We start from the raw sequence: 12,896 nt of genomic DNA, 5'->3' as shown, positions 1-12,896 counted from the left end.
CTCTCTCTGCTGAACAATAATAATAATAAATAAAGTTAAATAATTTTTTTTTTTTTTTTGGAGAGGTTTTTGCCAACTACAGTTCGAGTCCCAGACCTGGTGGCTCGCTTTCTCGGTTTCCCTCTTTCTCTTTCTCTCTCTCTCTGTCTCTCTCTGGTCAACTTAAAATAAATGAATAAATAAATAAAATAGAATAAATTCTTTTAAAAAAAAGAAAGTGAAAAGACAACCATAGAATGGGAGAAAATATTTGTAAGTCGTATATCTGATAAATGACTTGTATCCAGAATGTAATACAGAATTCTTGTAACAATAAAAAGATGATGGGAGCTGAAAATTTGGTAAAAGATTAGAATAGACATTTCTCCAAAGAAGATATACAAATGGCCAATAAATACATAAAATGATGCTTAACATCATTAGCCATCAGAAAAATGCAAATCAAAAGTCATGATAATATACTACTTTATACTTGCTAAGAAGGTTATAATAAAAAAAGAGAGATAATAACAACTGTTAACTAGGGTGTGGAGACACTAGAACCCATACATTGCTGGAAACATTGTAAAATAGTGCAGCCATCTTGGGAAGTTTGGAACTTGCTCAAAATACAGTTACTATATGATCCAGCATTTCCACTCCCAGGAATTGAAATGAAACATATGTGAATACACAAACATTTGTACAGGAATGTTCATGGCAGCATTGTTTATATAGCCAGAAAGCAAAAACAACTAGTAACTGGGTAAAGGAAATGTGATACATCCATATAATAGAATATTAATCAACAACTTAAAAAAAGAAAGAACTAGGGGCTGGCAGGTGGCATCGTTGTTGAGGGTGCTGGACTCCTACATGGTCAACTGCGGTTCAAGCCCCAGACCTGGCGGCTTGCTTTCTCAATGGATAAAGTTTAACTTTACCCATTTATTTATTTATTTATTTATTTATTTTAATTTGACAAGAGATGGACAGAGTGACAGAGAGAAAGTGAGAAAGCAAGCTGCCAGATCCAGCATTCGAACCATGGTCAGCTATGTGGAAGTCCAGCCACCTGGACCACCTTAACCACCATGCCACCTGCTGGCTGCAATAAAATAAATTTTTTTTGGACCAGCACATGGCATAATTGTTATGTTGCTGGACTCCCATGTAGTCAACTGCGGTTCAAGTCCCAGACCCGATGGCTTAAACTCACGCCAGGCATGTGTGTGTACATGCCCAAGAGCCGGAGAGGAGAATGGAGGAGAAGGGATTGTGGCGTGGCCATCTCCCCTGGGCGGGGGGGTGATTTCTCACTTTCTGTCTCTCTGGATTTTCTGGTAAGCCTATGCACCCTACAGCAAAACCTTCTCCAAAAAAAAAAAAAAAAAAAAAAAAAAAAAAAAAAATCTCTATTTTATTTCTTTCCCCACTCTCTCATAAAGACAGGGTGGAGGAAGAAGGAATTAGAAAGGAATAAACTGGCCAAGCAGGTGGCATGGTGGTTAAGGCATTGAACTCCAAAATGGCTGATCATGGTTCAAGTCCTGGATCTGGCAGCTTGCTTTCTCATTTTCTCTCTTTCTCTTTGGTGAGCGCATATGACCTATAGCAAATTAATAATAATAGTAATAATGAAAAAAAAATTTTTGACAGAATTTTACTATAGGGTGTATGATCTGGCCGGAGAGGCAGAGAGAAACAGAGAGACACCAAGTGAGAAATCACCCCCCGGGGGGCTGGCCATACCCAATACCTTCTCCTCCATTCTCCTCTCAGAATTTTGGGCACACATGTACACACGCCCTGTGTGAGTTTAAACCGCCGGGTCTGGGAATTAATCCACAGTAGACTATGTAAAAGTCCACTGACATAACCATTATGCCATCTGCTGGTCCCAATAAAAAAATTTTTTAAGAGATTTTTGCTGTAGGATGTGTGCACTTGCCAGAGAGACAGACAGACAGAGAGACAGAAAGCGAGAAATCACGCCCTAGAGCGATGGGCACACCGCGATCCCTTCTCCATTCTCCTCTCAGAATGTTGGGCACACACGCACACATGCTCGCTTTGAGTTTTAAGCTGCTGGGTCCAGGACTCAAACTGGGGTTTATTATGTGGGAGTCCAATGTCATAACCATTATGCTATCTGCTCGGCCCATGATGAATTATTTTTTAAGAGAAAGAAATATGTTATGACATGGCTGAACTCAAAAACATTACGTTAAAAGAAAAAAGTCAGGCCAAAAAGGCCATATGTTGTATGATTCCACTTATATGATGTCCAGAATGGACAAATTCATAGAGAAAAAGATTAGAGATAGCCTATGGCTTGGGGGCATGGGTATGGAAATAACTGCTACTGAATACAGAATTTCTTTTAGTAGGGATGAAAATGTTCTAAAATTGGACTATGCAATCTTGTGAATATAATAATAAAAATCAAATAAAGTACTTTTTTTTGCATATATATGTACATATAACAGAGGAAGGGAGGGAGGTAATAAAGGGAGGAGAAAAAGAGATGGACAGAGAGAATGTACCCTTAACAGGGTCTTGCCATGCTGCAATCTCTACTCCCCAGCTCTCCAGCTCTTGGGATCCTGGGCACCATAAGCACTCCTGGAGTGTCTTCAAGTCGACGAGGCCAGCAATCTGAACCTGTGGTTGGCCACATAACTTCTAGTTCTGTGGTCTAGTGAAATGGACTATGCCATGTAGGCTGGGCTTGAATCATATACGTTTTTTTTTGGAGAGGTTTCTGCTATAGGGCACATGTGCGTGCCAGACAGACAGAGAGACAGAAAGCAAGAAATCACCCCCCAGGGGAGATGGCCATGCCGCAATCCCTTCTCCTCCATTCTCCTCTCGGGATCTTGGGCACACACGCACACGTGCCCAGCAGGAGTTTCAAGCCACCGGGTCCAGGACTCGAACTGCGGTTGATTACATGGGAGTCCAGCGACATAGCCATTACACTAACTGCTGGTCCCCTGAATCATATACTTTAAAAGAATTATACAGAGTGTAAATTATACCAATAAACCTGAAAATGAAAGAAAAAATCCATCAACCATCAACTTGCCTCTGCCTCACTCAGAACACTTTAGAAAACACCTGAAATGGGGCCAGTAGCTGGTGTGATGGTTAAGGGTGCTGGACTCCCACATGGCCGACCATGGTTCGAGTCCCAGACTCGAACTTGTTTTCTCACTTTCCCTCTCTCTCTCTTTCTCTCACACTGTCCCCCTCTGGTCAAATTAGAATAAATAAATGAATGAATAGTTAAATAAAATAATTCTTTTAAAAAAATTAAAAAAAGGAAACACTTGGAATGTTGGGTCAGCAAGTGGCATAGTGGTTATGGCACTGGACTCCCACATGGCTGACCATAGTTGAAGTCCTGGACCCAGTGGCTTGAAACTCACACTGGGTGCCACGTGCGTGTATGCTCAAAATCCCAGGAGGAAAATGGAAGAGAAGGGATTGTGGTGTGGCTATCCTCCCTGGAGGGTGATTTCTCACTTTCGCTGTCTCTGTCTCTCCAGTGAGCACACAGGCCCTATAGCAAAAATCTCTTCCCGCTCCCAAAGAAGAAAACACAACCCACAACACCCCTGACTAGCTGTCTGACCTCACCTCATACCAATCTACATGAGTTCTCTCTCCAGTCACACAGAATCACCCAATATTGCGTTGTTTTTTTTAAATATCTTTTTGCCTTTATTCATGACATTTCCCCTGCTAGAAAGACCTTTCCCTCCACCTGGCAAACATCAGGATTCAGTGTGAAAGTCAAATTCCCCTGAAAAGCCTTCAGAGACTGTTTCTTCCACCCCCACACAATGACGGTTCCCTCCTCTGCTACTACATTATCTGTTCACATGTGGCACTCTGCAGTCCGCGGCAGTTCCACGGCCACAGCTACTCCCCTGCCAACTAGCCCTCCCTTGACCACAGATTATGTTTCTGTACCTTGAGGCCTGGTAGGAGAATGTACAATAAGATACTCAATAATAATTTGTGGAATACATGAACATATGCATGCTAAGCTGAGCATTTTTAAAGCTGCATTAATTCTTTTCTATCATGCCAAGTGGTAGGAAGAAGGAAGAAATTAGTTGGAAGTGGTTTCTGGAAGAAGTAGGAGTTAATCTGAACTTTGAAAGATCAGAAACGAGAGATCAGAGATTGTTACCTGTGTGTATCCTCACGTGATTTTTGTAATTGGTTGCACTGGCAAACGCCCTCCCACATCCTGGCTCTGTGCAGTAATAAGGTCTTTCTCCTGTGTGTGTCCTAATGTGCACTTTTCTGATATTTGATGTTGTAAAGGATCGACCGCAGCCTTCGAATGGACACTTAAAGGGCCTTTCTCCTGAAAATACAAAGAAGAATAAATAAAAGTAAAAAAATTATTTATTTTTAAATGGTGCAAAAATACATAGAAAGTTGGAATGTCTTATCCTTTGATCCTGTGTACTATGCTCAAGGCATTAGTCTTTCTGTGTCGAGCTTCCCTTACGGTCTTTTTTTTTTTTAAGAATTATTTTATTTAACTTTATTTATTTATTTATTTTTAATTTGTTCAGAGAGGGAGGGAAAGTGAGAAAGCAAGCTGCCAAGTCCAGAACTTGAACCACCGTCAGCCATGTGGGAGTCCAGTGCCTCAACTACCATGCCACCTGCTAGCTCCTTATTACTATTACTATTTTTCAATTTATCAGAGGGTAAATACACTTGCACGCATGAGAGAAAAACAGAGAGATGGAGAAAGTACCCCCCATGAGGAATGGTCATGCTGCAATCCCTTCTCCTCCATTTATCCATCCTCTCAGGATTTGGGGCACACATGTACACTCACCTCATATGTTTTTCAAGCTGGATCTGAGACTCAAACAGTGCAATCAGCTATGTGCGACCCAGCAACCATACCACTAAGCAACAGCCTGGCTTTCTTTTTTTTATTTATTTCTTTCATGAGAGAGAGACAGACACCCTCAACAGGGTTTTGTCACGCTGTGATCCTTCTCCCAGGCTCCCAGCCAGGATCAAGGACATGCCTGGGTGTGCTTGGTGTATTCAAGTTATCCTGGTTCTAAACCTGGAATTTGGCTCTGGCATTTAAAAGCAGTGCCCTACTGCCTGTGCCATGGTGACTGGTTAAGCATTTCTGATTTTCTGGTAACTACCTCTACTCCAAATTTAAGTTTATGTAAGAAATCCAGGATGGGGCCTGGAAGGCAGCATGGTGGTTAAGGCACTGGATTCCCACACTTTTGAGTCCTGGACTTGGCATCTTGAAAATCACCCCAGGTGTGTATGCATGGGTGCCCAAAATCCAGAGAGGAGAATGGTGGAGAAGGAAATGTGGCATGGCCACCCCCGCCCCGGGGGTGATTTCTCACTTTCTCTCTCGGGCAAAAGCCCATGGTCTATGGCAAAAACCAAAAAAAAAAAAAAAAAAAAAAAAAAACACACAAACGAACCCAAAAAGGAAAAAAAGAATAAAGATTAAGTAAGACCAATCCTAGAATCCTCAAAAAACTTATCTTCTTTTTCTCTGTAATTGCCAGTGGGCCTGCACATTTATTAGATTGAAAGCAAGCACCTCCCAGTGGGGCACGGTCATGTGTGCAATCCTTCTGCCTCCATTTTACCATCCTGGCAGGATCTGGGGCATGCACACACACACACATGCCTAGTGTGTTCTTCAAGCCAGCAGGGCCAGTATTCAGACCGTGGTTGGTCGTGTGGGATCCTCTTACAGAGGGCTTAACTTCTATATTATGGGGCCAGACCCTCTACTTTTTCTGTAACACATTGAAAAAAAAATTTATTTTTTAAAAAATATCTAGTGCCAGGGGCCAGCAGGTGGCATGGTGGTTAAGAGCGCTGGACTCCCACATGACCAACTGCAGTTCGAGTCCTGGACCTGGCAACTTCCTTTCTCACTTTCTCTTTTCCTCTTACTCTGTCCGTCACTGGTCAAATTAAAATAAATACATACAGATAAATAAAATTATTAAAAAAAAAAATCTAGTGCCAGGGCCAGCAGGTAGGTGGTTAAAGGCGCTGGACTCACACATGGCCGACCAAGGTTCGAATCCTAGACCTGATGGCTTGCTTTCTCACTTTCCCTTTCCCTCTCTCTGTCTCTCTCATCAAATTAAAAAATAATAATAATAAATGAAGTTAAAAAATATATAGTGCCTGGTACACACACACAAAACCCTACCAAACATATTACTATTTTCATGATCTAGGCCGGAAAGTCTATTTTGCCAACTATTCCCCTTTTCCTCACAGATCCTTTACACAACTTGGCATCCAAAGGCCTTGGAACTGTTAAGCAGGAAGTAGCCCATGTGCTTTTGGTCCCCATGTGTCCTTTCCTAGAGTGAACTTAAACTTTTTTTCAGAGAGAGACTCTTGCTATAGGGCACATGCGCTTGCCAGAGAGACAGAGAGAGACAGAGAGGCAGAAAGTGAGAAAGCACCTCCCAGGGGGATGGCCACATGATAATCCCTTCTCCTCCATTTACTCTTGGGATTTTTTTTTTTTTTGAGAGATTTTTCCCATAGGGCGCGTGCGCTCGCCAGACAGACAGAGAGAGACAGAGAGACAGAAAGTGAGAAATCACCACCCAGGGGGGATGACCACACCGCAATTCCTTCTCCTCCATTCTCCTCTTGGGATCTTGGGCACCCACACACACGCACCCAGTGTGAGTTTTAAGCCATCAGGTCTGGGACGAGAACCGCGGTAGACTACATGGGAGTCCAGCGACATAGCCATTATGCTAACTGCTGGTCCCTTTCTTGGGATTTTTGGCACACAGGCACACGCTCCTGGTGTGAGGTTATTATTATTATTATTTAAACAATTATGTTATTAAATGATTTATCGATTTATTTAATTTGACCAGAGAGGGACAAAGTGAGAGAGAAAGAGAGAGAGAGGGAAAGTGAGAAAGTAAGTCAGCAGGTCTGGGACTTGAATGGTGGTCAGCCAGGTGGGAGTCCAGTGCCCTTAACCACCACACTACCTGCCAGCCTGAAGCCTGGTATCTGGCATGAGTTTTTTTTTTTTTTTTTTTAAAGAATTATTTAATTTTATTAATTGTCATTATTTTATTTTATTATTCTGAAGTTGACCAGAGAGAGAGAAAGAGAAGGAAAGTGAAAAAGCAAGCTGCCAGTTTCAGAATTTGAACTGCCATCAGCCATGTGGGAGTCTGGCTGATTTAACCACCATGCTGGCCTCATGGTATGAGTTTTAAGCTGCTGGGTCCAGGACTCAAACCATGGTTGACTACATGGGAATCCAGTGATGTAACCGTTAACGCCATCTGCTGGTCCCAGAATGAGCTTAAACTAAGCAATTTCAGGAGTAGAAAATCTGTCTTTGTGGGTAGGTACAGATATTTATCTATTTACATAGTAAGCTTATTTTTCTTTTGGTCAAATGAAATTATGATTTCCCTATTCATAGAAACAATTTGGGGCTAATGGGTGGTATAGTGGTTAAGGCTCTGGATTCCGATATGGCTGACAGCAGTTTGAATCTCAGACCTGGCAGCTTGAAAATCATGCTGGGCACAAGCGCCTGTGTTCTCAAAATCCCAAGAGGAGAATGGAGGAGAAGGGAATACAGTGTGGCTATCCCCCGTAGGGGAGGATTTCTCACATCTTTCAGGAATCGATTGTTCTAAGACAATTTCATTGTGTTAGATATGCTACTATGTATTATTTCTGAACTGAAGTCAACTGTGTTTGTAATAGAAGCCTCTAGGTCCCTTACTGAATTTACATTCTATCAATGAAAATATGATTTAAAAATTTACATATGAACATGTAGTTTGAGGAGTGAATACTATCAAAAGAATCTCAATTCTGCTGTTTTTGAGTAATTCAATATAAACGGAACTAGATTATGAGTCTTACATAATATTTATATAGCAAGTTGGCTTTATGTTACAAGTCCAAATAAAATTTGCAGGAACTTGAAACAAGAAACATTGTTTCTGATACAACTAATAGAAATAAGTGCATGAATGAGATGGAAGCAGTGAGGCACAGCTCTGATCTTCAAAATAACAAAGGAAAGCCAATCTGGGATCCTTTTTAAATGACAGGTTAAGCTTTATTGGCTTGAAGAATCCCTCATAGAAATTTTCTTAACTATTTCAGAATATTTATAAATATAAAAATTACAGCATTTGGGGACACAGTTATCAAACTACGTTTAATACATCTGTATTAGGGCTAGATCTGTGTGGCCTGGTGGTTAAGGCAGCTGAATCTCACCATCGACCTGATTGGTTTGAAGCCTGGCTGTAAAGGCTTGGATGAGTGTGTGAGTGTGTGTGTGTGTGTGTGTGTGTGTGCCCAAAATCCTGATGAAGTGGAGAAACAGAGAAGAAGAGATTGTGTCATGACCATGCCCTACTGGTGATGCTTTCTCCCTGTCTCTTTCTTTCTGGCAAGCGCATGTATCCTCTAGCAAATAAATAAGAGAGAAAAATGAAAAGAAAATAAAAATATCTGTACTAAAAGCACAGACTAAATTATCTCCTGCTCTATTACTTAATCAATAGTTTAAAATAGCATCTCTTATCTGAAATTTTTCCAGCTCTGGTACAAAAGAAGTGATTGATTGCCTTTATAATACCACTTCTGCAAGTAATCCAGTGTGAGGGAAGGGAGGGAAAGAAAGGGAAGATGAGACTAAAGTACCATTTAGGAAAAGGAGATTAAGAAAATTTAAAGGGGAGGAGACATGATCACAGGAAGTACCAAATCTTTCTCTCTGTGAGGCATTTGGGGTTCACATACTTTTTTGAGTTTCAGCTTAATGCACAAGGAGCAATACTAAACAATACTAAATCAAGAAAGAACTGGGTGCATTGGGTTCTGGTCTCAGTTCAGCTACTCTTTAGAGTGTAATCCTATGTAAATAAGCCTGTTGCTCAAGTAATTCTTTTTTTTTTCTTTCTTTTTTAAAAAAATTATTGGGATGGGGCCAGCAGGTGGCGTGGTGAATAAGGGCGCTGGACTACCACATGGCCGACTGTGGTACAAGCTGTGAACCTGGCAGCTTGCTTTCTCTCTCTTGCTCGCTCACTCTGTCCCTCTCTGGTCAAATTAAAATAAGTCAATAAATAAAGTTAAATAAAATAATTACTTTAAAAAAAAGAATTATTAGGACCAGCAGATGGCGTAATGGTTATATTGCTGGACTCCCGGATAGTTGACCAGAGTTTGAGTCCTGGACCCAGTAGCTTAAAAGTTATTCCAAATGTGTGTGTGTGTGCCCAAAATCCTGAGAGGAGAATGAAGGAGAAGGGATTGTGGCATGGCCATCTCCCTTAGAGTGGCTTCTGCAAACGCCCTATAGGGAAAAAACTCTAAAAAAAATATTTAAAAATAAAAAAAGAATTAATTTAATTTTATGTGTTATTATTATTATTATTTAAATTGACCAGAGAGAGATGGGTGGGGGCATGTGAGAAAGCAAGCCACCAGGTCTAGGACTTGAACTGTGGTCAGCTGTGCGGGAGTCCAGTGCCTTAACCACCATGCCACCTGCTGGCCAAGCTCAGTTAAATCTTAAAAATGGAAAAAGCTGGTAATCTAGAGCCATTCATTGTTAACTTTGCAACATGGACCCGTTTGAGAATCTGAGTTATGGGCCCTTATCCCAGGAAGATGCACACAAGCACAACAGCAATGGCATAGAATTTTAATTTTTAAAAAGTCTCTGGTGGGGCTGGCAAGTGGCATGGTGGCTAAGGTGCTGGACTACCACATGGCTGACCATGGTTTGCGTCCCATACCTGGCAGCTTGCTTTTCTCACTTTCCATTTCTCTCTTTCTGTTCAAATTAAAAAAACAATAATGATAATGAATTTTTAAAGTTAAAATAATTATATATATAAATGTAAGTATAGATATATATAAATAGTCACTGGTGCTGATTCCCTGAAACTTACAGCAAATCTTTCCCCAAATCCCTCTCTGCTGAGTAAGAATTTCTGACGTAGATGTGAGATTCTATTCACACTGGTACCTGTATGAGTTCTGATATGTTTCTGTAGATCTCCTGAAGTTTTGAAAGATTTAGTACAATTATCTTCTGAACACCGATATGGCTTTTCTCCTGTATGAGTTCTGACGTGACTTTTTAATCCATAACCTTTGAGAAAAATGTAAAAGACAGTTCATTACACAATACTCCTCTAAACATGTACATTGAGATTAGGCTATTACAAAGTATAGCGAAAGCCAAGGATAAAATGCTGGGTGAATAGAATAGAATAAGTATTAAAAGTGTATGAGAGTATGGACAGCTTAGGACTGTCACACTGAAAGTTCAATTGTTTCATCTCTGTCCAGAAGAGATTTTTTTTTAAGTGTCCTAATTTCATTAGATGCTGTTCACAACTCATATCCTAAAAGTTTTAAGTAGAATCGAGATATGGAATGAGGGATGAAGTCAGAAGGTCAGGTACCAGTCAGCCCTGCTGGATGTCTTCTGTGCAGGCCCCTTCCTACTGCCAAGTCCCAGTTTTCCAAGATTCCCTAAGGTCTGTCCTAATGTTAAATTCTAGGTCAGCTCTTACTTTTCCTATGTAAAGGAAGCAGAGGGTGGAGTGAAAAGCACCAAACACAGTAGAGATAGAGACAGATCTGTGAAGAAAAATGAAAACAGAGAGGAGAGTCCCAGGCCATCAGGATAAGAAGCAGGTATGAGACTAAACTGATCATGTGAAAGCTTCTGTGGATTCATACCGAGGCAAGGGGGCAGTTCCTGCCTCTAGCCTACCACCGCTCAACCCCTCATCTAAACCAAAGAATGAAGAAAAATTATGTTTTTACCTGTTGCAAATGCTTTCCCACAGCCTGGATGCTCACACTGATAAGGCCGATCTCCTGTGTGTGACCTCGCATGGACCTGTTACAAAACATAGGCATGATTCTACTTACTTCACATATTCCTCAGGTAGAAGCTTCCAACACAGACCTTCCCCTGCACTGTTGAATGATTTTGTTGTATGCTTTTTTAAAAAAACAAAAGGTAACTTCTCATAAAAATTAATCCCAATGACTCTCAATATTGACCTAAACATTACATATATACATTTAAAATTATTTATTTTATTTATTACTATGATTTTTAAAAATCTGGGACCAGCAGTTAGTGTAATGGCTATGTTGCTGGACTCCCAAGTAGTCAAACGCAGTTAGAGTCCCGGACCCAGTGGCTTAAACTCATGCCGGGCACATATGCGTGCGTGCCCAAGATCCTGAGAGGAGAATGGAGGAGAAGGGATTGCAGTGTGGCCATCCTCTCTGAGGTGTGATTTCTTGCTTTTTGTCTCTATCTCTCTCTGTCTTTCTGGTGAGCACACACACCCTATAGGAAAAAAAATACCCCCCACCCTCCGCAAAAAAAAAAAATCTGATATAGAGCACGTGTGCTCAATAGAAAAGGCGAGAAAGCAAGCTGGCAGGTTTGGGCCTCTAACCACGGCCAGCCACATGGGAGTCCAGTGCCTTAATCACCACCCTACCGACTGGGCCCCTAAACATTATGTATTAAGAGGTATTCACTTTAAGTAAGGAACAGGAAAGAACACTTGAGATTTGCATTTTTCTCAAGTGGTAGAAAGTATCTGTATGGTGACTCTACGTGATGAGAACTAGAAGCGCACAGGAGAGGCCACACAACGTAGGCTGGAGAGAGGAGGCTGCCACCAGAGGGGCTTGGATCTGAGACGAGACTCTGGCACTGCCTAGTGTGGTGGTCACAGGTACCTGCCTTCTTTACACCTCAAAGTCCCCTCTGTAAAATGGGGTTATAATGCTACTGATCACAGAGGGGAATTGGAATAATAGAACCTTTGGCATATATCAGGCCACTCTTTCTGAGACTTTACATGTACAGACCTGACTAAATTCTCACAACCACTCTTTGAGGGTGGTACTTTTATGATCCAGTTTTGTAGATAAAGTGTAGCACTAAAAGGTCAATAGGAGATGGGTTGGGGACCGGCAGGTGGTGTGGTGGTTAAGGGCGCTCAACTCCCATGTGGCCAAACCGCAGTTCAATTCCTGGACCTGGTGGGTTGCTTTCTCACTTTCTCTCTCTCAGGTCAAATTAAAATAAATAAATAAATAAATTTAGGGACCAGCAGTTGGCATAATGGCTACGTCACTGGGCTCCCATGTAGACTGCAGTTTGAGTCCCAGACCTGGTGGCTTAAACTCAGCCAGGCACATGTGCGTGTGTGCCCAAGATCCCAAGAGGAGAAGGGAGGAGAAGGGATTGTAGTGTGGCCATTCCCCCGGGGGTGACTTCTCACATTCTGTCTCCCTCTGTCTTTCTGGCGAGCGCATACGCCCTATAGCAAAAACCTACCAAAAAAAAAAAAAAAAGGAATAAATTTAAATAAGATAATTCTTTTGTTTTCTAACCAACTGAGTTTTATTTGTTGTATAAACCACCTAACATCTTTCAGGTGAAAAAATACTAAATTTGAATAAAGATATTACAAAATGAATTAGAGCTCAATAAAAATTAGCTTTGGGGAGATAACATATTTCTACTCAATTAAGGCAAACATTTTTATAGACCACAGATTATTTTTAACACCCATCATGCCATGAATTCATAGCGAATAGGTTCCAGTAGCTCAGGCTCCTTTCCATTGGTTCTTTTTTTTTTTAAATTCAGGAATTGATTTTTATTTTATTTTATTTTATTTATTCATTCATTTTTTTTTAAATTTGACCAGAGGGAGACAGAGAAAGAGAGAGAGAGAGTGAGAAAGCAAGTCACCAGGTCCAGGACTTGAACCATGGTCAGCCATGTGGGAGTGTCCAGCACCTTAACCACCACACCACCTGCT

General features: G+C 41.1%; 1 protein-coding gene across 1 annotated transcript in view; it reads right to left on the bottom strand.

The window, feature by feature from the left end:
• Positions 1 to 12,896, bottom strand: part of ZNF143 (zinc finger protein 143) — a gene marked incomplete in the record, with an annotated part of 82,390 nt that overhangs the window by 16,958 nt on the left and 52,536 nt on the right. Inside the window, 3 exon segments of the mRNA XM_027766106.1 lie at positions 4,181 to 4,360; positions 10,055 to 10,180; positions 10,864 to 10,939. Of these exon segments, the coding sequence (XP_027621907.1) occupies positions 4,181 to 4,360; positions 10,055 to 10,180; positions 10,864 to 10,939 (382 nt within the window).

Source organism: Tupaia chinensis, unplaced genomic scaffold (genome assembly GCF_000334495.1).
Source record: "Tupaia chinensis unplaced genomic scaffold, TupChi_1.0 Scaffold141165_1, whole genome shotgun sequence".
Taxonomy (NCBI): domain Eukaryota; kingdom Metazoa; phylum Chordata; class Mammalia; order Scandentia; family Tupaiidae; genus Tupaia; species Tupaia belangeri.
The sequence above is the reverse complement of the archived record's forward strand: the minus strand, read 5'-3'. Positions and strand labels throughout refer to the sequence as shown.